The following is a 21,473-nucleotide window of genomic DNA, read 5'->3' on the forward strand; positions in this document are numbered from 1 at the left end:
ATTAAAAAAAAAGATCTTCTGCATATAAGGCACAATATGCTTAAACACGTCAAAGGTTGTAATCAAAAAGAAGGTCATTAAACTTTCAAATTCAGGACCAGCAAGGAAACGTCATCATTTTTCGGTCTTTTTATGAAATGGCCAATAATCTGTCAAAAGCCAAACCTGAAGCCTGGCGCAGTTAACAGGGCAGGGGATATAAAAAAAAAAATTGGCACTGTTAAAAATATAGGACCACAATTATAAAAGTGGGAATACAATTCATTTGTAAATAGCTAAAATATTCCCCCCATTCTTTTTATTACATATTTACCAGAAATATGTTGACCTCAACTCTTGCAGGGTCCTGCAAACAAAGTCGGGTGAGTTTTTTCAACAAAACGATATACACATGAATCCTAATTAGTGCCTTTATTTAGCGCTGTCAATGTAAAAATTCCAAACAACTTACGACTTTATGGATAGAAGAGTGTAAAAGTCAACTATCACAACCTAGACGACGTCTGACAACTTCAAAACATAAAAATACATTAGTTACCCAGACGCCCCATCAACATATCTTACCACGACCTTGGATACCAACCTCCTGGAATAGATCGGTTACCACAGTCACCAGCTCGTCAGAAATGTCAAAATCAAATAATTCGGATCATTACGACGACGTTCTCTCTGTTGCACTCAACCAATCGAATGCTTCCATTGCGCAATCACTTATCGACAATACTTTTTCATTGTTACGAAAGGATAGTCCAGAATTAGCTTGGGAGTGTTACCGCGATCTGACCTGTCGACATATTCAAAAATATCTTTCCCGAGATCAATACAGACAGCTCATTAAGCTCTTCAATCATTCCAAAACACATCATACACAATGTCTCGAATATATGTTAACTCTTGTCGAAGATATGAAGCAGCTAGGATATCAAGTGGGTCGAAAAGAAAAACTTTTACTGATGCGGTCACTTGGGTTGAATGGCAATGTGAAAGCTATGGAAAAAATATTTGAGGATTTGAAGAGCGAAGAGCTATTATTTGTTTCATCACCAATAGACGGGGCAGCACAAAAGCCTTTTAATATTATGTTAACTACATACGCAGAACAAGCCGAATCGATAGGGCCGATGGCGGTTGCTGAAAAATCGATGTATGTTTATGGGGAAATGTTGGATAGGAACATACAGCCTACAGCTTCAACTACAGCTTTACTTATGGACAACATCAAACTGGGAGGTAGATCGGATAGAATGGCTGAGAAAGTTTGGGAATGGATATGGACGAAGATCGGTATGAATGTGGCAGGAAAATCTAAAGAATTGGATCCTGTTTTATATCGAGACATGGTTATATATTTATCGAGTGCCGGTAGACCTGAATATGCTTTGGAGATTAATGACATTATGACAAAAAGAAAAATCCCTCGAACTGTACGTATGATGACTTCTTTGATTCATAAAGTAGGTAGAGCTGGTGATATCGACAGATCTATGGGATTACTGGGGGAAATGATGGCGGCAAATCTTGTACCCACTTTGGTAACTTTTAATGCTTTGATTGATATTCATGCTCACAAAAAACCCGAACCCGACGTCGCCGGCGTAAAATTAATCTATAACATGCTGGGTGAAGTAGGACTCCTGCCGGATAATATCACATTTGGTACCTTAATTGATATGTACGCCAAGAAAGGCGAACTTGCAGCCGCTAGGAAATTATTGGATGATATGAAGTCGCATAAAATCACACCAAGTCCTTATATTTTCTCTTCGTTCATTGAATGTTTTATCGTTTTAAATGACCATGACTCTGCCATGGATATCCTAAAACTTTTGAAAAAACAAGCCAGTCGTGGTCTTCCACCTGCTCGTGAAGCTTATAATTTAATGTGCAAGGGTCTTGTTGAAAGCAAGTACATTCGTGAAGCCATCATGTTACTGGAGGTGATGAACAAGGAACAGATGGGTCTGGAAGCAAGATCATTTAACCCTTTAATGTCCTACTATGCAAAACGAGGGGATCCTGAAGGTGCGCACAAGGTGGCTTCCATGATGACACAGGCAGGAGTGAAACCAAGCTCGCATTCGTACACTATATTGATGAATGCTTATGCTAGGGCTGGCGACATTGAAGGAGCAGAAAATATCTTTCAAATTCTCAAAAAAAAGTACCGACCCACTTCCCACGCATACAATGCATTACTATATGTATATACCAAAAATAATGTTATGGACAAAGTGCTGGATACATACAAGCGTATGTCAAAATCATTTGTCAACCCCAATGAATATACATATGGTATTTTAATGTACTTTTACTCAAGACGTAAAGAGATTAAATCTGTTGAATCACTCATTGAGACTATGCAATCGAACAATATTACACCTGGGGCTGTCTGCTGGACTATATTGATGCAAACTTATTTCGAATGCGATAAACTCGATGAAGGAAAGAAGGTAATGGACCGTATGATTCAAGCTGGATGGGAACCTTCAACTGTTACTTGGAGTGTCTTGATCAACGGTTTCATCAAAGCTGATAAGTTAGATCTTGCTGAATCAGCTCTAACAGAAGTCATCGACCGTTCCAAACAAACTATCACAATACACCACAAGCGTCGACTCTTGAAAGATGCAGTCGATCATGTAGACTATGATAAAGCACTCCCTGAAACGATTGAGGATATTTTAAACAAGGCTTCGCCGGATGGATCTAGGACAAAAGCAAAGCTTTCTGCATATCTATTCTCTCCGATCATTGATACTTATGCTAAAGCAGGTAACTTCGAGCAAGCCAAATTATCATACAAAACAATGGTCGAACTTTCTGTACCCACCACTCTTCCTGTTTTTGTCACACTCATGAATATCTTTGAGCAAGAAGCCAATTATGACGCAGTTGAATCAATGTGGAATGCACTTTACAAAAACAACACGTCAAAATTAGAAAATCTTGACCCCTTATTTAAGGAACCTATACCTGTGCCCGACATTGAATACAACTACACCAATTTACTAACGCTGGACGAGCAAGACTCTACCGAAATCAGCAAGCTGTTGAAACCAAAGCAAGTATCCCCTTTTGCATTGTCAGTTTATGTCAACTCGCTTATCGCTCAAAAACGGTATGACAATGTGGAAGCACTCTGGACCGAACTTTCTAAAAACAGATACTCATTTGATGAACACAACTGGAATCGCTATATAGTGGCATTGGTCGAAGCCGGAAAGTTAGATAAAGCATGTCAACTGATATCTACAGAATTTTTCTACAAGTCCGAAGACAATGGTGTAAGCAATGTCAAGAAGACACACCGTAAAAGGGACGATATTTTCATTTCGAATAACGACCAACTTCATACCCGCACTTGTACTTTGCTAGCTGACGCACTACAAATTACTGGCGCAGAAAACATGGGCGAACCTCGTTTAAGAGCCGTTGTTTCTAGTACGATAAAAGAGTATGTCAGCTATTTAGACAGGGTAGATAGATTAGAGGCGAATGTGGAAAATATTAAAGTGTAAAATAAATATGTACAATAACTAATAGAATAATAAATATATTTCAAATAATAATAGACAAAAAATGTAAATGCTAATCTTGCTACAATATCTTTATTAAAAGTGACTTGGCATCAATCATACTCCTTGCGACATTTTTCGAATGAATTATGTATAATAATACAAAAGACATTGTATCTTAATGACAATCGTGCCCATTATTATTTAATTTTGTCGCAAAAACAATTTCATAATCTCTGAAAATAGCAGGTTATGGTTTTATTGTATTTGCAATCAATCTTTAGTCAGTATCACCCCTTCATCTCCTTTAAGGTCCCCTATGTATGCTGCTTCTGCCATTTTACAAAATAGGCCAACGTCCAAGATCCCAGACAAACATTTGATTTCTTTGTATAATAAAACAGGGTCGTCAATAGGTCCGAAGTCACAATCTAGAATCAAATTCCCGTTATCTGTGACAACAGGGCCAGCTTTATCAGTAGGTGTTGCCATTCGAAGCTGAATATGCACATCAGGAAAGATGCGTTGAAGCGAGTATGTAATGGCATTCAGTGCTAGAGGAACAACTTCGACTGGTACGCCACGTCTCCACTATTGATTAGATTTCAGCTTCAGAATGCAGTAATTAAATCTGGCTAGTTACCTGTGTTCCGAGTTTTTTAGATTTTTTGGTTGCATCTATTCAAATACATTAAACTTTTGATAGATGTTTATACGCATCCTTAATCACCTGCGACAAGCAAAAATCTACGCGAGGATTGTGCCACCAGTCTTTCTTGAAATAAACAGGCACCCCCTCCTTTGATAGCATTTAAACGTGGATCAATCTCGTCTGCGCCATCAATAGTAATATCGATGATGGGATATCTATTTTTTTTTTTTTTAGCTTAATAACTACTGAACATTGACAGCTGGCTGCTAATATTTACTGTTCCAATGAGCCTAACTTGAGACTATGTGCAAGGATTAACTGGCGAGTCTGAAAACTTGTTGGTATGCATGTCACTGTTCTAGCTAAATCTGTCTTTGCCAAATGCTCAATAGCATACACGATAGTGGACCCGGAACCTAATCCTACTACTGAAGGTTTACTTTGAACTAATTCTTGCATCGCTCTTGTACCAGCCCATTTTTTACTAGCTTCAGCATAAAATGAGCTTGAATGTCGTTTAAAAATGGCGAAACTTTTCCTAGTTAGCATTTCGTCAAAACGAGGCCGTTAAAGCGCACCCAAAGGTATTTACTTTTTTAGATACCCACCAATTATTTTCATAGTCACTCAATTGTAAGAGCCAATAATGTTTGTTTGCTTTAAACAATAAAACTTGAAGTCTTTTTTTCAAGGCCCAACTTGTACCTTTCTATGATTGAGTGTAGCTAATGGTTTATTGGCCCAATAAATTCAGTATGGCTAACAAAAAAATACAACTCAAATGAATTGGTTGTAGATGATATTATAGGCTAGGATGTTTTTTCTTTAAACGAAAAGGAGTAGAGAAGCAATACTTGCATTACTACTAATTGTAGTATTTTTATGATTATGTTGCTACGGTGAGTTTTGCTTTATTGGTGTCATTAAAGCGATGTCTAAAGCATAGGGCAAACAATATAGATTAACTGTATCGTCATTAGTAAAGACAAAGAGTGGGATCCAGAACATAAACTTTCTTTTAAATAATAAACTGCAATCTGAATCTTATTTTGTATATTTCTAGCCTATTAACCAACAATAGCCGTGTCAAACGTAATTGCTGAACAAGCTTTTTACAAGTAGGCGGCTTATAAAAATAAAGGCTACCTATCGGGTGATTCAATTCAGGTACGGTATTACTACTGCGCAGTCACGAAGTAAAGAAGTATGCGTCAAATTGCTTCCGACCCCGGGTCTTCAATAAAAATAAAAAAGGGATTTTCAATCTTTATTTTTCTTTTCTTTCCAATTAACAAGGTTTTGATCAAACCCAACGATAGGCAAACGAAGTAATCAATATGTCAGTCCGTTCAACTACTGTAATCCGTAATGTTTTGTTTGGTAAACGTATATTACCTGCCTTTAAGCCAGTCTTTCGACATATTGTCAAAGAGCCATTTGTCGGAAGGATTTCCGTTGCTAGGTCGAAACCTACTTTGCGGTTTTACTCTTCGTCAGGAAAACAACAAGCTTCTGAAATATCTTCTATGGCATCCTCTCCCGAAATAATTCAGGCTGCTAAAGCTCAACCCAAACCATCAAAATTGAGAGAACTTACCCAAAAATACGGCGCAGTAGGCGTTATTGTCTATCTCGGTGTTGGTGTAGTAGATTTGGGTGTCACATTTGGTGTCATTCAATTAGTAGGACTGGATAAAGTAAAGGCTTTAGAAAAGGGTGTCTTAGATGTGTTTTACGATACTGGCGCGAGATTTGGAATTACAAAGAAGCCAACCGTAGATAATGGCTCAGATGTTGTCATGAACGAAGATGATACCCCATCTTTTGCTTCTGTATTTATTTTAGCTTACGGCATCCATAAGACTCTTCTACTTCCCGTAAGACTCGGTATTACTGCTGCTATTACTCCTGCTTTTGTACGTAAACTGCATCAACTCGGTTGGGCCCGTTATTTACCCAAATTCTTGGGTGTACCCGTACCAAAATAACTTCAAACTATACTAATTAATACCAACACACTTTTGCTTTCCTCTAATTTGCATATTCTCGCACTGTATAAAATAATAAATCATTGATTAAAATAAGCCACAACATCATCAGGCAGTTTTATTAAACACATTTTGTGTAACAACAGAATTGATAATTAATCCAATTGGAAACGATCAACTTCAGAGGGACAGTAAACTTCCAAATCGTGAACCCATCTCATTTCCTTTGGCTTGCTTTCCAAAGGCACAAAAAGGGTGTTCCATAAAGACTACATATAATGAAAAATTAATAATTGTAATGACGCCTGCATCATTTACGACGTACCTTGGCAACATATTCATGACCAAGTGTGCTTGGGTGGAAGCAATCAATATTACTAGTACCATTATTTAGTCCTGGATATCTACAAGTGTTTATCTATATAACTAACCTCAAGCCATTAACGGGGAAAGAAGAGACATCAATGTTGGCAGGAGAGAACATAACACCGAATGTATCGGTTCTCAATGGCTTATATTTTTGGTGAATTAATCGAAGCTGTTCAGTATAACCTTTAAAATAATATCATGTTACTTATTGAATATGCCATATATTATTTTACATACCTGCGGATACGAGATCCATCTTAGGGCGGTATTTCTTGTCGATTGCGCAGGGACATTCAAGGGAGTTGAAAATAAAGTCGGTATTTTGGAATGGCTTGCAGTAATCTTGGCCTGCGGTAACGGTATAAACCTGGGTTACATTGAATGAGCCAACTAAGTATTTGAAATATAATTAATATGCTATCCAGTCTGTAATTTGAAATACTTGCTCAGGTTGATGAGTACGCGGGGTACTGTAGTTCTGATGCGCTCAATAGCATCTGTGACATGCTTTCCGTAAGCCTTGGGAGTCAATAAAGGAACCAAAGCATTGATACAAGAAGCGCATTGATCATTGCCTATCATAGAGGAGCTATTATTTAGCTTCACATCAATGTTTTTATATATGTATGTAAACTCACTTCCAATCTGCATATTAATAAGTTTCCAGTCGTTTTGGTAATCAATACCAGGTAAGTTTTTAATTGCAGGAAGAAGATAGTCGAGTTCATGATCAAGATTCATTGCTAATCCAGCACTTTGTGCGGCATTTAATACGTCCTTAGCAGGTTTGTCTATATATTCAGGTCAGTATAGGTAAGGAACTTAAAAATAATTTTACACATACATTGGAATGGAGGGCAGAGCAATCCATAACAGAGTTCAATGAGATGCTCATCAACTGATGAGCCCTTTAACGTAGGGTTATACTTTTTAATAAAATTAGGGACGGTAACAGCACCTGCATCACCGCCACCGCCATAACTGACGCCACGGTATTCGTTCAAACTCTTAAGGTTGATAATGGAGGTACCTTGGATGCCTTCGGCGGCAAATCCAGCCATGATACTATGTAAAAGTTAGACCTCAATCGGGTAGAGCTTCTTTAATATATGTACCTGTCACCAAGGGCAGCGACAACCTTGATATCATCGGGGCGAAGATCAGTAACTTTGGTAGCAGCAGTTGCACGGGGAGATAAAGCCGGACAACTTTCGATTTTTGGAGCAGTACCAGCCTGTGTTCCAGAGATAAGGAGTGTAGTTGCTAATGCCAAAGTTGCAAAGTTAAAACGCATTTTTTTAATTGCCTAGTGAATAATGATTACTTTCTCTTCAAAAAGTATGTCCTTTATATATGCTTTAAATTTATGGTGTTATATATTCATGCTTTTACACACGCTCTTTTTTTCCGTTACATTTTATGTGAGTTGTGTATTGTACTTGGTATGGCATGCATGCAATTAACCAATGGGTTACAACATTTTGATATAGAAAAATTGGTAACTACATGACATATAGTATGCTTTTACACGTACTTTACTTTTTTTTAGACATATTTGTCAGATTTTATGTTCTATTTTAAAAGGCATTGCGGTTAACCTGCCTCCTCGTTCAAGTAACATGATACACTATAAAAGTAGAAGAATACGGGTAGCGTAAACCCACCCAAAGTAGTGCTTTAAAATATAAAAGTATTTGGTTGATAATACACTATTGACTTATCTACGTGCAGAAGACTTTAATGCTAGCTTGAGTCTTTTTAGTAACTCAAAAGACATTTATAAGTGACACATTTATCTTATTGATATGAAAGTCTATTTGTTGCTTAAAGAGCTTTTTTACGGTATAGATATGATTTCTACATTTAATCAAATAACCACTACATGTGTGTCACTATTAAAAAGATACAAATTAACTTTCTTGTATTTGCTAGCTCGAATAAGGACGTACCATTTAACCAGCTCTTTTTCGATTGACTGTTCCTCATGTGGTTGGTCTCTACTTACGGTTAAACTAACAGCTGAGAAAAAATATACGAAAATATAAATCTTTATATTCACACGCTTACCAATATTTTTTTGTTCCTCTTGATTCGATCGTAGCACAGTGCTTACCGTCTCATTTCACGGAGATAAAAAAAGTCGATTCGAGGATTCATACTTTGTGTACAAAGGAAATTAAAAATTGATTGAGTAACCAGCAATATAATCGAGACACTGTACCGATCACTTTTACTTTTTCACGTGTGAGTCATAATTGTACCTGTAAGAAAATAATCAACAGTAAATAGCCTGGACTTTGTTATTAGTTTTTCCTTCAATTAGTCTCTGTTTAATTTATGAACATTGGACGCTTCTGAACTAAGCCTTCAAACAGCCATAGTGCCTTGTAGGTCTTCTTAATAACTAATTTTAGGTTTGGTCAAGCATACCCACGTACGGGATTGATGAGCTTCCTGTACCTGGATTAAAATCCGGAAAAAAATATAATTGTACCACTCTGAACGAAGTCATTTGAAAGAAATATTCAAAGCCCTGGAATCCTGAGGAAGATATTCCCCGGAAAGGGGAAGTAGTTGCACCAGCTGCTTTAGTAATACAGATAATTTGGTCCAACAAGAGAAATTAAATATCACTGATGAATTCCCAATAATGGGACTTACTAATGGAGAACTACTTTTTAAGAAACTTTTGAATATCTAATCCCATTTTTGATGCTGTCCCCCGTTACATTAGACTTAAATTATTACTGAAAGCAACAAAAGAACTTAAATCGAGTTTTTTTTTTTTTTAACGGTTAAACAACATAGAAAAAAAAAGATAGACAGAGAAGCTCATATCGGCTGTTTCGTAAAATTAGACGGAACCAAGCAATTCGTTCGAAATTTGGACAACACCGAATTCGAAAGTAGACGAAAAGCTGAAAGAAAGATTTAAATCTTTAAAGGAGCAGTTGTTATTTGTGTATATTGATACTATTAGTTTGCTGTACGTCGTACATATAAGCAGCTTCTGCAAGAAATCTTTGAGTTCTTTTTTGTCAATATTACAATGGTGATAGCTTTAACGTCCATGCAATTAAATAATTATTCTATCTAGAATAATGAGAAGCTATTATCGATAAGAGTTATACAAGCTAAAAGTATTCATTGCTTCTGACACGATTCTTCTTTTAACAATTACTATTTTTTTTTTTATGAACTCTCATCAATTACCATCAATAACGTAGGAAAAGAAGGAAGAGAAAAAAAGGGGCTCAGCAATATAATCTTAAACATTGCCAATCCTTGTCAACAAATAAAGTGATTATAGTTGTTTTTTTTTCAATCAAGATGTATTTAAAGAGGGTGTTAGCAATTGGGATTTCAGTAAAGGATAGTATAAAGGGAGTACTTATTGCGTTTAAATTCTTAAAGTTTATATATGATTAAACTTTTTTTAAAAACTCGTTGAACAATATTTAAAAAATGGATGAGGTCCCGAGTACATATTACGACCAAACATTGAGTTCTACGGCTTAAATTAAGCTTTGAGGATATTTTACCAAGTAGGCCTCATCCATTTTTTAAAAAATCGGATTAGAACACCCGCTCAATATAAGAGTTCTTCGTAAAGGCTTGCTCAGCAATGGCCAACAATTTTTCAAGCTCATTATCCCTTTAATCTGAATGCCGATTTTTAACCTGTCATTGTTGCAGGATAATAATAATATTAAAGACATGTAATCTGGACTTATGGAATTAAATCAAGCACCATTTGATTTGAAATTTTCGTAGGTTAATAAAAAGAAGCAAGCGTATGCGTTGACTATATTTTTAGTTCGTAAGTCCGTCATTATTTAGTTGCGAATAACGTATGTAGACATGTCTGAATGTAACTTTTAGTCAGCCAGCCAGCAAGACTTATTACAGGTAAAGTTTGTGACGAAGTTAAAGCCGTATCTTTCTGGTTATGGTTTTGTAAGGTGAAACTAAAGGTTACATATTAAAAATAAGCGAAGAGAATGATAGAGTTTCTTAATTATATATGGTGCTCTGAAAAGCAAGAAACAACAATTCTTCCAGAATATCAACGTCACACGAATTAAAAGAATCGCAAAAAAAATAGTGCTGACTGTGAGATTCGAACTCACGCCTCTTGCGAGACCGCAACTTGAGTGCGGCGCCTTAGACCAACTCGGCCAAATCAGCTTCTTGTTTCTGTTATTTTAATATAAATTATATTCCCGTATACTTTAAAAATAAAAATCACGTGATAGTCACGTGAATATTACGTTTATCGTTTTTGATTGGCTTATAAGCAAACTAGGGACAGATTGTGAGAAAAAGGCATTGTGAATGCGTGAAAGTTTATATCTTTGCGTAAAAAATATTTATTAAAAGAGTATATAATAAACATTTTTGTCTTCAGTATTATTATAAAGTAGAATTGCATAATACTGTCTTTCAGGTATCGTTTTCTGTAGTAGCATACTCAAATAATATGCTTCGATAAATGTACTACTATAGTAGTTTTTTGTTTTAGTTTTTTGAAGTAATAAGTCAAGTTTTTAACAGTGAGAAAAACATTTTTCTAAGTCTTTAGTAGCGATTAATAGATACGTAAAACTAATATATGCACATGATAGCAACTATTGTCATAAAGTAAACCAATTAAAATAAGAAGTGACTGCATTAAAAATTGTAGCAGGATTTATCATTATCATTTCGAGATAGATAGGCAATCAACTAGATCGGATTCGTATTTACTAAAACAGATACCGAAAACTCAAGAGAGCATTTGGATAATGTTCAGCTTTACAATCGTTGAAATGAAATGTTATGGATAGAATTAACCAGCTGGCAAGTAATATCAGTATTAGGAATGTTTTTTTTATTAATTTTGTAAAACTTGGTAGGGCATATGACGATGGCTTTAGTAATAGTTGACAAAAATTAAGAGCCAACGGTCAAATGATACGATAAAAATTATTTCGTGTTAAAACGGGGATCTTCATTATTCATACCATCACTGAAGAAATCATTTTCCATATCAAAAATGATATCTTGTTCATCCCCTGTGAAATGATTATGATGATGAGGTAACAATGGCCAGTTCACAGTTTGTCTATTCACCAAACGATTGCGAAGTTTGCTGTCAGCTGTTGTCATCAAAGCAGTTGGCCAAGGGACAGGTGGTTTTTCTTGTAAACTTCCCACAATAAAAGGTTGACTACTCTTTGGCTTATCATTTTGCCGCAGTAATCGTCTCTCCATATATACTTCTAATTCATCATCTGGCAAGGTATGTGCTACAGGCTTTCTTCGGCTTTTATGGTGCTTCTTTTTTTGAGTATGAGTGACAATAGCTTCTAAAGATCCTGGAATCCCCACTGGCATCGTTTTATAAGCAGCTGATGATGGGGTTTCCATTACCTCGGTTTTGTTGTTGTATAAATGGATTCCTTCAAAGTATTCCCTCAATGGGGAAAAGTTTAGGTCCATAGGAATCTTCTCATAGCGAGATAAATCAAGCTCCCCAGAAGGGGTATTGTTTGTTTTTATTTGGTTATCTGACATTGCTTGTAACTTTACTGATTGTCAATGTTTTGGAAGCTCTTTTTGTACTTTTTATCAGTAATATATAACCGTTGTTTGTATTTTTTTTTTTGAAGTAAAAGAGTTGAAAAAAATAGTAAAAGTTTTTATAAGAAAAGAAAACGTGGCTTAAAGGTTTATCGTCTTACTGAAGTAAATTTTTTTTAGAATTTTATAATTCGAGGAACACGAGCGAGTCTAATTTTGGATCGGAAAGGTTGTGATCCTGGTATCACAAAATGACGCGTTATTCATACGACATGCTTTGAAAGAACGGTATCACCAGATAAAAAAAAATTATAGACTTCGCTTTTTACTCAATCCCTGTTTTTATTTGTCTGAACTGAGTAAACTGGTAGTAAATAAAATTCTTTTAAATTGAATTTCTGACGATGTACAATGTAATACCTGGAATACAATAATTTAGTTACTATAAAAACGAGAGATAAATTAGTGTCATATTATATGAAAGGTCATTTGTTGACCTCATTGCCAAAAAACACATTGTAATTATGTTGTCAGAAATGATCACCGATGATAGATAGTAACATGCCTTATACGATGAGAAATTCAGAGTTCCAAGAATAAAAAATAAATAAAAAAAGATGCGACCTAGAGTATATAGCAAAGGATATCACATTATACGAAAGAAAAACTATCATGAGTTTTGAGCATTTACAAAAAGACACTTGGCCACTTACAATTACACATGATGACTTACCAGTAAATTTAGCTTTTTTTTCATTCTCATTATAAACCACTAAGAACGTCTTCGGTATTGTTTATAACAGAATGCCAAGATAACAGAAAAACGTCACTAAACCCTATCATATGTTGTAAAGGGTAAATGAAGCTATTATTACACATACAGAATCGAAAGTGACCTGACGGTTAATCATACATGAAAGTCTATTCAAAGCAAACTTATTGGAGAACGGCAGTATGAATTTGTCCGCACGGACCTCATGGTACACATACTCTGCATATTTACTATATTCATTTGTTACACAAAGTCATACCCAATATTGGGTAAGACCTTTTCAGTTAAGACCAGCAGTAGAAAAAGGCAACTTTTTTTTTGAGGGAAAAATCTTAAATTGTATACCATGTCACAGTAGATATTTGCGTAGTTCAAGCTAGATGATCAGGGCTTTTAAATACGCTTATAAAGATCATGTAAATCCTGACCATATCGCTAATTGAATAATTTTACGGAAAAAATAAACAAAAGCGTAGTCTAATAAAACCGGATAAATTGAACTAAATTGAGAATTTTCAAATAATCATCCATAATATATATACACGGGGGCTTTATAGAATTTATTAAACACAAGACTATTCAACAGCTTTTTTTCCTAGTGCCAAAAGTCTTATAAAGAAAAAAAAAGTTTATATTATCACAAAATATTAAACTAAATATATTTACATCGATTTTTTTATGATGTTTAATATAATGAAATGAATACGAAATGAGCTAAAGTTTCTTAAATAAATGGATGTGACAATGAGACAATAACAAATATTATGACCTAATATCTATTGACTTTTCTCACCTATGAGCGATTTCATACATTTAGATATCCCAATTAAAAAAACACTACAATCTTAAACACTACAATCTTATTATGGAGTTAATCAACAGCCCGGGTTTTTTTTAACCCACTTGAAAAGGATTGTTTATGTTAATGTGATACAGATACACTATTGATAAAGCTAATTCACCCAAGATTGACTATTCTTTTCCTTGTTATATAATAAAATTCTTTAGTAATATACAATGCATTTTTTGTTATCGTTGTCGTTGTTTAATATTATAGCGTCGCCTCATTGCACCCAGAAAGATCAACTGTAACTTGTTTGATCGCCTGGTTACACATTGGGCCGTGAATGTGACTTTATTCGTCCCACTTTTTTCTCTTTAACCAGGTCTCGCATATCATACGCTGTTAGTGATAAATAATACATCCAAAGGATGGACAGACTATGAAGAGAGGAATGTGCTCTATGTATAACCGTTCTCCTTCTTTCGGTATTGTACCGACCTTTTTTTCTCTTTTAGAAAAACATTTTAAATGTACACATAACGAATTTTACTATGCAAATGTCGTGATTACACAAATATTGGTACCCCCTTTTTTTTTACAGATTACTTACGAACATCAATATTATTTATGGCTCCCCTCTCGCATTAATTTTTTTGCTTGCAAGAAGTGAGTTCAGTGCGATGGGAACAAAAAACTGAATTGCGCAATAAATTATGAACATGCTGTCTCAGTAGTATCCAAGATCAAATTGCAAATATTCTCTTACCTTAACATCATCCAGGAAAGCACGCCATATCACCTATATCACCTATATCACCTATTATTTCGAAATAGTATAAATACTGACAATAAATTGTTCCAAAGAAATAATATATACATCAAGAAACCATTCAAATTAGTACAGTAAAAATGTCTCCTCCTAACCAAAATGAACAAGTCATTCCTGTTCAAGACCAAATTGATATCAAGCAATTAGCTGAAGCCGGTTATTATCTTGATTTTCCCAAAACAACTGTATGTAGAATAAACACAAAAAATCAAAGTACGAATTTATCTAACCCTTATCTTTTATGTAAAACAGTATCCCGAACTCACAGCATTCAAGCATGAAGATGTCGGTCACCGCGCTGATTCCAAAAAGTCTTCACTCTATGAAAATGCTACTAAGGTCTTTAACTTGACTCCTAATATTGGTACTGAAATCGAGGGCATTCAATTATCCAAGTTGACTAATCAACAAAAGGACGACCTTGCTTTACTCATTGCCGAACGTGGTGTTGTATTTTTCAGAGACCAAGATATCAATCCTTACCAAGGTCTTGAACTTGGATCTCATTATGGTCCTCTTCATGTCCATAACGTTGCCGGCCACCCTCCCAACTTGCCCGAAATTCTTCCCATTTACTTTGGAAAAGATGTTCCTGGTACGCCTTTTGAACGTAATTTTACCACTCAGTTGCGGGCTTCTGACGGCTGGCACAGCGATGTTAGTTACGAACTCCAACCTCCTGGCTTCACATTTTTGAAGATTGACACAATTCCTGGAGAGGCCGGCGGTGATACATTATGGGCATCTGGTTATACTGCCTACGATCGTCTCTCACCCGAAATTAAGAAGACTTTAGAAGGGCTTGAAGCTGTTCATTCTGGTAAAGAACATGCTGATGGTGCTGTCGCCAGTGGAAAAACATCTCGTCGTCAAAATAATACACATACCCATCCTATTGTCCGTACTCATCCTGTAACTGGTTGGAAATCCTTGTATGTTCAACCTGGTTTTACTCGTAGTATTGTAGGTCTTAGCAGACATGAATCCAATACACTCCTCCAATTCTTGTATGATCATATTGCTGGTGGATATGATTTCCAAGTTCGATTCAGATGGACTGAAAATGCCGTCGCTGTCTGGGATAACCGTGTTACAAGTCATGCTGCTATCTTTGATTACCTTGATGACGGTAAGCGTCACGGATGGAGAGTCACTACTCAGGTAAGAAAGAAATTTGTTTATATCTTCCAATAGGTTGAATTTTTTGTATTTACGTTTTCCCCTTTTTATTTATTATATGTAGGCCGAGAGACCTTATTATGATCCCAAGAGCAAGTCTCGTAAGGAGGAACTTCAACAAAAGAAGACTGAAGCTGAACAAAAGACGGCTTAAATCAGAGTTTTTCTTAACTCAATTGTGTCATGCAGTCTTTTAAACCTTTAATAAATAATATTTTGCAAAAAAAAAAAAAAAAAAAAAAAAATTGGCCCTATATTATAGTGACTAAAATAATATTTCATAAAGGAAAAAAATCAATAGCACTTATGAATTTTTTTGCAATAAACATAAAGATCACATCACAGTAATTTTATTTTAACTAGAAACAGTTTATAATTAAGTAAGGACAATGAATGACAATAATTTAATATCATTATTTGAGCTGTAATAAATAAAATGTTTACTATTCTTCTCGCTTGTGTCTTTAAAGACCTTTGATGTACAATGATTTTTTAATGGAATGGATTTTGGAGTTTTTTTTTAATCAGTGACAGTAAGCAAATATATGTAACACTGTCAATATTAATAAGGACTTTTTTAGCGTCAGCTCATAGCTTCCTTTGTAAATTATTTTCAAATTTTGATGCAATTTTGCTTGTTTATTATTATAAATATTAATGCTCATAAAAAAATGTAATCACGCACTCAACAGAAGAAAGTACAGGACCATCTTAAAAGAGAGATATTAGATAATTCACACACTCACTTTGACAAGCCTCTCACTTCTACCCACGCACGCTATCTCTTGCCTCATCAAAAATAGAAATGAGGAATTATAAGGACAATATTGCGAACATCTATACAGGTAAAACCATTTCTCCTCCCCGCCTCCCCGCCTCCCGCGATACATGTGTGTGTGTGTGTGTGTGGGGAAAATATAGATAGACAATCTATTGCGAATGAGCTGTTTCATCTGACGCGATTCCAATTACCGGGCACGCAAAAAATGATGCGTATTTGAAATTTATAAAAAGTGAATCGTAGTAGTAACGTTTCACAAATAATCTTTACATTATAAAAAGAAAGGGTCTATTTTTTTTTGATGATAGAAAAGACTTATTAACACACATCCTTTTTATTAAAAATGCCCCCCAATACGCCTGAAACCATATCTGAACAATTTAAGAAATTAGACTTAAAAAAATTGGTTCGTGAGAAGGGTTTATATCAAGTTTATCCTCAAGTTTCCGTAAGTTATTACTAAATACTTTTCCATAATTCTTTGATGTTGACCATAAGTTCTATAGTACCCTCCTCTTGAACCTTTTGAGCATGTAGATGCTGGTAAAAGAGGTGACCCTAAGAAAGCATCGCTTTTCGATAACGCAACTGAAGTCTTTGACTTGACTCCTATCATCGGTACAGAAATCCATGGTCTTCAACTCTCTCAATTGTCCGATCAGCAAAAGAATGATTTAGCTTTATTGGCCGCTGAAAGAGGTGTTGTCTTCTTTCGTAATCAGGATTTGGATCCTTATCAAGCAGTTGAATTAGGAAAATACTTTGGTCGTCCGTAAGTTTTATTTTCTTGTTGTATATATTTTGTTTTTTTGACTCATTTGAAAAATTGTTTATCTCAGTCATATTCATAATACGATAGGACATCCCGAAGGTCTTCCCGAGGTTATCAGTTTATTCTATGACGAGAAAAAGTAAAGAATTTTTACTGTTTGTTAAAAAGTAGAAACAGGATCGTCTAATTACTCTTTCTTAGTCCCACGCTCACTCAATATTTCGAAAGCAAGGCTGCCGCCGATGGTACATAGTGACCAGTCAAAACACATAAAATTCAACTAATTCTCTTTCTTTATTTGATTAGGTTGGCATAGCGACATTACCTACGAGAACCAACCTGCAGGTATTTCTATTTTGAAGATTGACACTTCCCCTGAATCGGGCGGTGATACCATGTGGGCATCTGCTTACGAAGCCTACGATCGTCTCTCTCCTCCCTTTCAAAAATTTGTGGAGGGACTCAGCGCGGTGCATACGGGTCAAATCCATACCGAAAATGCCAAACGTACTGGAACTTTCATTCGTCGTGAATTCGTCGATTCTGTTCACCCCATCGTGCGTACTCACCCTGTCACTGGCTGGAAGGGATTGTTTGTCCAACCGGGTTTCACCAAGTCTATTGTGGGTCTCAGTACACGTGAATCTAAACTCTTGTTAGATCACTTGTATGAGCATGTGAGTGGAGGCCATAACTTTCAGGTTCGATTCAAGTGGGAAGAAGATAGTGTGGCAATTTGGGATAATCGCTCGACATTCCATACCGCTATCTTTGATTACTTTACTGTAGGAAGACGTCATGGCTGGAGAGTAACTCCTACTGTAAGTAGCTGAATTTTATAAAATGCTTTTTATTATTGTTTATTCTAACACTTTGTATACATGCACTTAGGCTGAGAGACCATACTTTGATCCCGAGAGTAAATCAAGACGACAAGATCTTGCTGAAAAAGCAGCAGCAGCCGCAGCAGCAGTAGCAAAGAAGAATTCAGTCTAATTCATCATCATCATAATAATCAATATTATAATGATTGTTTTGACTTTGCAGTATATACCATATTTAGTAATTCGGACTGTTCTTTTTTTTTTTTTTTTTTTTTTGCGCGGCCAAGCGAAGCGCAGGTCGAAGCAACAGACATGTATCAATATTATAATGATTGTTTTGACTTTGCAGTATATACCATATTTAGTAATTCGGACTGTTCTTTTTTTTTTTTTTTTTTTTTTGCGCGGCCAAGCGAAGCGCAGGTCGAAGCAACAGACATGTATCAATATTATAATGATTGTTTTGACTTTGCAGTATATACCATATTTAGTAATTCGGACTGTTCTTTTTTTTTTTTTTTTTTTTTTGCGCGGCCAAGCGAAGCGCAGGTCGAAGCAACAGACATGTATGAGTATAATAAACACCTACTGAGCTGGGAGGGGCTGTAAGTCCCGACCAACACAGTACACAAAACATTGAATGAAAAAAATTGATTAGCATTGAGTGATCTGGGAGGGGCTGTAAGTCCCAACCTACATAGTACATAAAACATTGAGTGAAAAAAATAATGATTAGCATTGAATGAGCTGGGAGGGGCTGTAAGTCCCGACCAACACAGTACATAAAACATTGAGTGAAAAAAATTGATTAGCATTGAGTGAGCTGGGAGGGGCTGTAAGTTCCGACCAAGGCCAAACTCTTTCTTTTGCACCAATTGTCTGATCATACCCGTTTTCACGCACGGTCAACTTTATGTTGCTTTATCACGGGTCCGTAATCCTGCTAATCTCAAAGTAATGTTACTGAAAGGGCAGTCATTTTCAAGACTCACAGACAACGTTGTATTTACTGAAGTACTAACTCGAATACAAAATTAAACATAAAATATTCATTATCAATAAAATCTATTTTTGTCCCATTTATAAACATTGAGTGGCGTCGGTGGCCCGCTGCAGGCGCGAGATCGCCCCCAGCATGAACGTAGGTTATTTTTACCGTAGCGAAGCGAAGGTCAAAAAATTACCGAAGTGGGCTGGGGCCGCGATCTCGTAATAATAATAAAAAAACTAATGTTCTCCATATCTTTGTGGCACTTTTATAATTTATAATGTCAATGCTGCGTCTTAATCACCGGATGTGAGCCTAAAAACTTATAATCGCCGAAGCCATATTTAAGAAATAAAAAAAAAATTGTCTAGTTGATAGAGTTTCTTCTTTTAAATAATTATAATCGACCTAGTATGGAACAACATGGCGAACCTGAGATGGTATTTGAAGCCAAGTCCAGATACCTTTCACTTCATGGATCGTACATTGATCAACTTGGGAATCAATCTACTGAGCATGTCACTTCTGAAATGATTCAAAACCGGATCACGCGGGATCAAGGCAGTGGTCATCACATTACAGTAGTGAACCATTTAGATATGAGGTACTTGATGCCACCACCCGCAGAAGAAGAAGAAAGCAACCGAAAAAAAGCACGAAAGCACGCACGAGACGCACTTAAGCATGTACGAGACACTGTGATAAACGAATTTGGACAAGCCAGTGAATGGGAACGGCCTGTGGATTTAGGTTTGGGCAGTACAGAGGAAGGTGAGGCGGTAACTTATTATCGAGTGCTGCACTGGCCATGGGGGCAACGAATGAGAGGGTTTCTGGGTCTCGGCCATGGCCATTTTCATATCACGGTCGGGTTCAAACCGCGTGATGTGCACTTGTACAAAGGTCCCGCAACTTTACTCTGTTTAAGAAAAGGTGCAGTCTGTACCACACCCCAAATTCAATCCTTAGTGCAGTATGCCCCGTTTTATTATGGTGATGATGTGTTTATTAAGAATTTAATAAGAACCTGTGTAAGACATGGTCATTATAAAAGCGGTGCTCGTCTTTCAGCGGGTTATTTATATTGTAAGAATCAACGAGAAGCACATCACTATAATCATGATTAATTTAAAACTTTGTAGTTCTTGTTGTTTCCCTGTATCACAAGCTATTCAAAAGATACCCAGCCACAACCGAAACTACCCCGCTTCTCCAAGTTGTTCAAAAATAATAATTTTTTAATAAAACATGTCTTTTTTTTTTAATATAAAACAGGGTGATTTTACAAGGGAGATAGACGATGAGGGTGATTTGTTTACTCTGTCTTTTGAGGAGTGGGAATAGAAGCAGCAGGAGCAGCAGAAGAAGCGGTGGCAGCAGCACCGGAAGTCTTACTCTTGATAAAAGATCTAGCTTGTTCTGTGAGTTCCTTGACCTTACCACCAGCAACACCGCCATATTGTTCAGCTAAAGCACATGCCTTCTTGGACTGAATAGCTACTTGACCATCCACCAATTCCTTATGTTGAAGGTATAAACGAGGTACGGAGAATGAGGAGAGAACAAAGATAGCAGCCAAGTACTTGGTGGGGACAAACTTGGCAAGAGTCCAGACCAAATAAGAAACTACTAATGAAATGGCTGATTTCCAATTATCTTCAATCAAGACCAATTTTGTGATTTGTTGGGTGATCACCTCAACCACGTCAACAGTTAATTGAGCTGTACGTAAAACGCGATCACGGGGGATATAGGTACCCTTGGCTTGAAGACGAGCACTGTGTGGGTTAGATATGTTCTCCACTGATTTACCTCCAATGAATCGTTGTCCTTGCTTGTGTGTGTTGACAAAGACCCAATTCATACCAGTCACAAGCGTGAATACACCAGCAATGATTTGCAAAAGAGAATAATATTGTGTCAACACGAGGATACTGAGTGATCCCACAAGTACTGTAGCACTCTTCTTGGGATATTCCCAGTAAATGAGTGATTCTACCTTGGTCTTTAAATAAGTGGGAGCATCTTTTTGGAAAATAAAATAAAATGATGAATAAATCACGTCATAGAACTTTTTTTTTTATATTTAAAAAACTTACCATCCTCGAAGTTAACAGCAGGAGAGGTATATTTGAAGTTGGACTTAGCTTGACTGGGTGCCTGGGTTTTGGCAGCAGTAGGAGCAGCAGTGGCAGCAGCAGCAGTTGGGATGGGAGTGGTTGCAGCAGCAAGAGGAGCAGTAGGCTTGGTAGAAGGAGGAGGGGTATCAAAGGCATTTTCCTTGTAAGTATCACGAATAGGGGCTAAAATATACAGGTTAGTTGTCTTATGATGACGATAGGATGAAATCACTTACGAGCAATAGCAGAGGGAACAGGAGAATCCATCTCTGGAGCAGAGGTATTAATAGGAGCAAAATCAGTCATTTTATTTTTTATTTTGTTAGTGTTGAAAAAAA

The 21,473-nt window shown here is 36.3% G+C and overlaps 8 protein-coding genes and 1 non-coding gene across 9 annotated transcripts; 5 read left to right on the plus strand and 4 right to left on the minus strand.

The window, feature by feature from the left end:
- Positions 1-180: 180 nt before the first annotated feature.
- On the plus strand, positions 181-3,553 carry EV154DRAFT_464030 (uncharacterized protein). The gene is made up of 2 exons (XM_051597650.1): positions 181-362; positions 420-3,553. The coding sequence occupies exons 1-2, from the start codon at positions 321-323 to the stop codon at positions 3,516-3,518; spliced, it is 3,141 nt and encodes a 1,046-aa protein (XP_051457903.1). The 5' UTR covers positions 181-320; the 3' UTR covers positions 3,519-3,553.
- Positions 3,554-3,788: 235 nt separating this feature from the next.
- EV154DRAFT_420322 (ribose-5-phosphate isomerase) lies at positions 3,789-4,716 on the minus strand (the record flags this gene model as incomplete). Its single annotated transcript, XM_051595946.1, has 4 exons — positions 3,789-4,106; positions 4,159-4,193; positions 4,246-4,382; positions 4,445-4,716. The coding sequence occupies 4 exons, from the start codon at positions 4,714-4,716 to the stop codon at positions 3,789-3,791; spliced, it is 762 nt and encodes a 253-aa protein (XP_051457904.1).
- Positions 4,717-5,422: 706 nt separating this feature from the next.
- On the plus strand, positions 5,423-6,263 carry EV154DRAFT_507599 (uncharacterized protein). The gene has a single exon (XM_051601444.1). The coding sequence runs from the start codon at positions 5,505-5,507 to the stop codon at positions 6,153-6,155; it is 651 nt and encodes a 216-aa protein (XP_051457905.1). The 5' UTR covers positions 5,423-5,504; the 3' UTR covers positions 6,156-6,263.
- Positions 6,264-6,310: 47 nt separating this feature from the next.
- Positions 6,311-7,818, minus strand: EV154DRAFT_588136 (uncharacterized protein; the record flags this gene model as incomplete). Its single annotated transcript, XM_051606822.1, has 8 exons — positions 6,311-6,424; positions 6,481-6,559; positions 6,587-6,707; positions 6,762-6,891; positions 6,987-7,099; positions 7,163-7,315; positions 7,369-7,589; positions 7,640-7,818. 8 exons carry the CDS (start codon positions 7,816-7,818, stop codon positions 6,311-6,313), a joined length of 1,110 nt encoding a protein of 369 aa, XP_051457906.1.
- Positions 7,819-10,629: 2,811 nt separating this feature from the next.
- EV154DRAFT_t59 lies at positions 10,630-10,712 on the minus strand. Its single transcript has one exon. It is a non-coding gene; the product is annotated as a tRNA-Leu (tRNA).
- Positions 10,713-14,517: 3,805 nt separating this feature from the next.
- Positions 14,518-15,804, plus strand: EV154DRAFT_551448 (uncharacterized protein; the record flags this gene model as incomplete). The annotated part of the gene is made up of 3 exons (XM_051604979.1): positions 14,518-14,656; positions 14,724-15,632; positions 15,715-15,804. Exons 1-3 carry the CDS (start codon positions 14,552-14,554, stop codon positions 15,802-15,804), a joined length of 1,104 nt encoding a protein of 367 aa, XP_051457907.1. The 5' UTR covers positions 14,518-14,551.
- Positions 15,805-16,774: 970 nt separating this feature from the next.
- Positions 16,775-18,199, plus strand: EV154DRAFT_588141 (uncharacterized protein; the record flags this gene model as incomplete). Its single annotated transcript, XM_051606823.1, has 6 exons — positions 16,775-16,879; positions 16,938-17,203; positions 17,271-17,342; positions 17,405-17,448; positions 17,510-18,024; positions 18,095-18,199. 6 exons carry the CDS (start codon positions 16,775-16,777, stop codon positions 18,197-18,199), a joined length of 1,107 nt encoding a protein of 368 aa, XP_051457908.1.
- Positions 18,200-19,103: 904 nt separating this feature from the next.
- Positions 19,104-20,236, plus strand: EV154DRAFT_220249 (uncharacterized protein). Its single transcript, XM_051594419.1, has one exon. The coding sequence runs from the start codon at positions 19,429-19,431 to the stop codon at positions 20,140-20,142; it is 714 nt and encodes a 237-aa protein (XP_051457909.1). The 5' UTR covers positions 19,104-19,428; the 3' UTR covers positions 20,143-20,236.
- A 94-nt stretch (positions 20,237-20,330) lies between these two features.
- Positions 20,331-21,441, minus strand: EV154DRAFT_481144 (Reticulon-domain-containing protein; the record flags this gene model as incomplete). The annotated part of the gene is made up of 3 exons (XM_051598377.1): positions 20,331-21,040; positions 21,115-21,318; positions 21,372-21,441. The coding sequence occupies 3 exons, from the start codon at positions 21,439-21,441 to the stop codon at positions 20,331-20,333; spliced, it is 984 nt and encodes a 327-aa protein (XP_051457910.1).
- Positions 21,442-21,473: the final 32 nt, after the last annotated feature.

This window comes from Mucor mucedo (genome assembly GCF_025094135.1).
Source record: "Mucor mucedo strain NRRL 3635 chromosome Unknown EV154scaffold_42, whole genome shotgun sequence".
In the NCBI taxonomy this organism is placed as follows: domain Eukaryota; kingdom Fungi; phylum Mucoromycota; class Mucoromycetes; order Mucorales; family Mucoraceae; genus Mucor; species Mucor mucedo.

Coding starts and splice junctions, on each gene's coding strand:
- EV154DRAFT_464030 (XM_051597650.1), top strand. CDS start 321: ATGTTGACCTCAACTCTTGCAGGGTCCTGCAAACAAAGTCGG. Junction 363..419: donor GGTCCTGCAAACAAAGTCGG/GTGAGTTTTTTC, acceptor GCCTTTATTTAG/CGCTGTCAATGTAAAAATTC.
- EV154DRAFT_507599 (XM_051601444.1), top strand. CDS start 5,505: ATGTCAGTCCGTTCAACTACTGTAATCCGTAATGTTTTGTTTGGTAAA.
- EV154DRAFT_220249 (XM_051594419.1), top strand. CDS start 19,429: ATGGAACAACATGGCGAACCTGAGATGGTATTTGAAGCCAAGTCCAGA.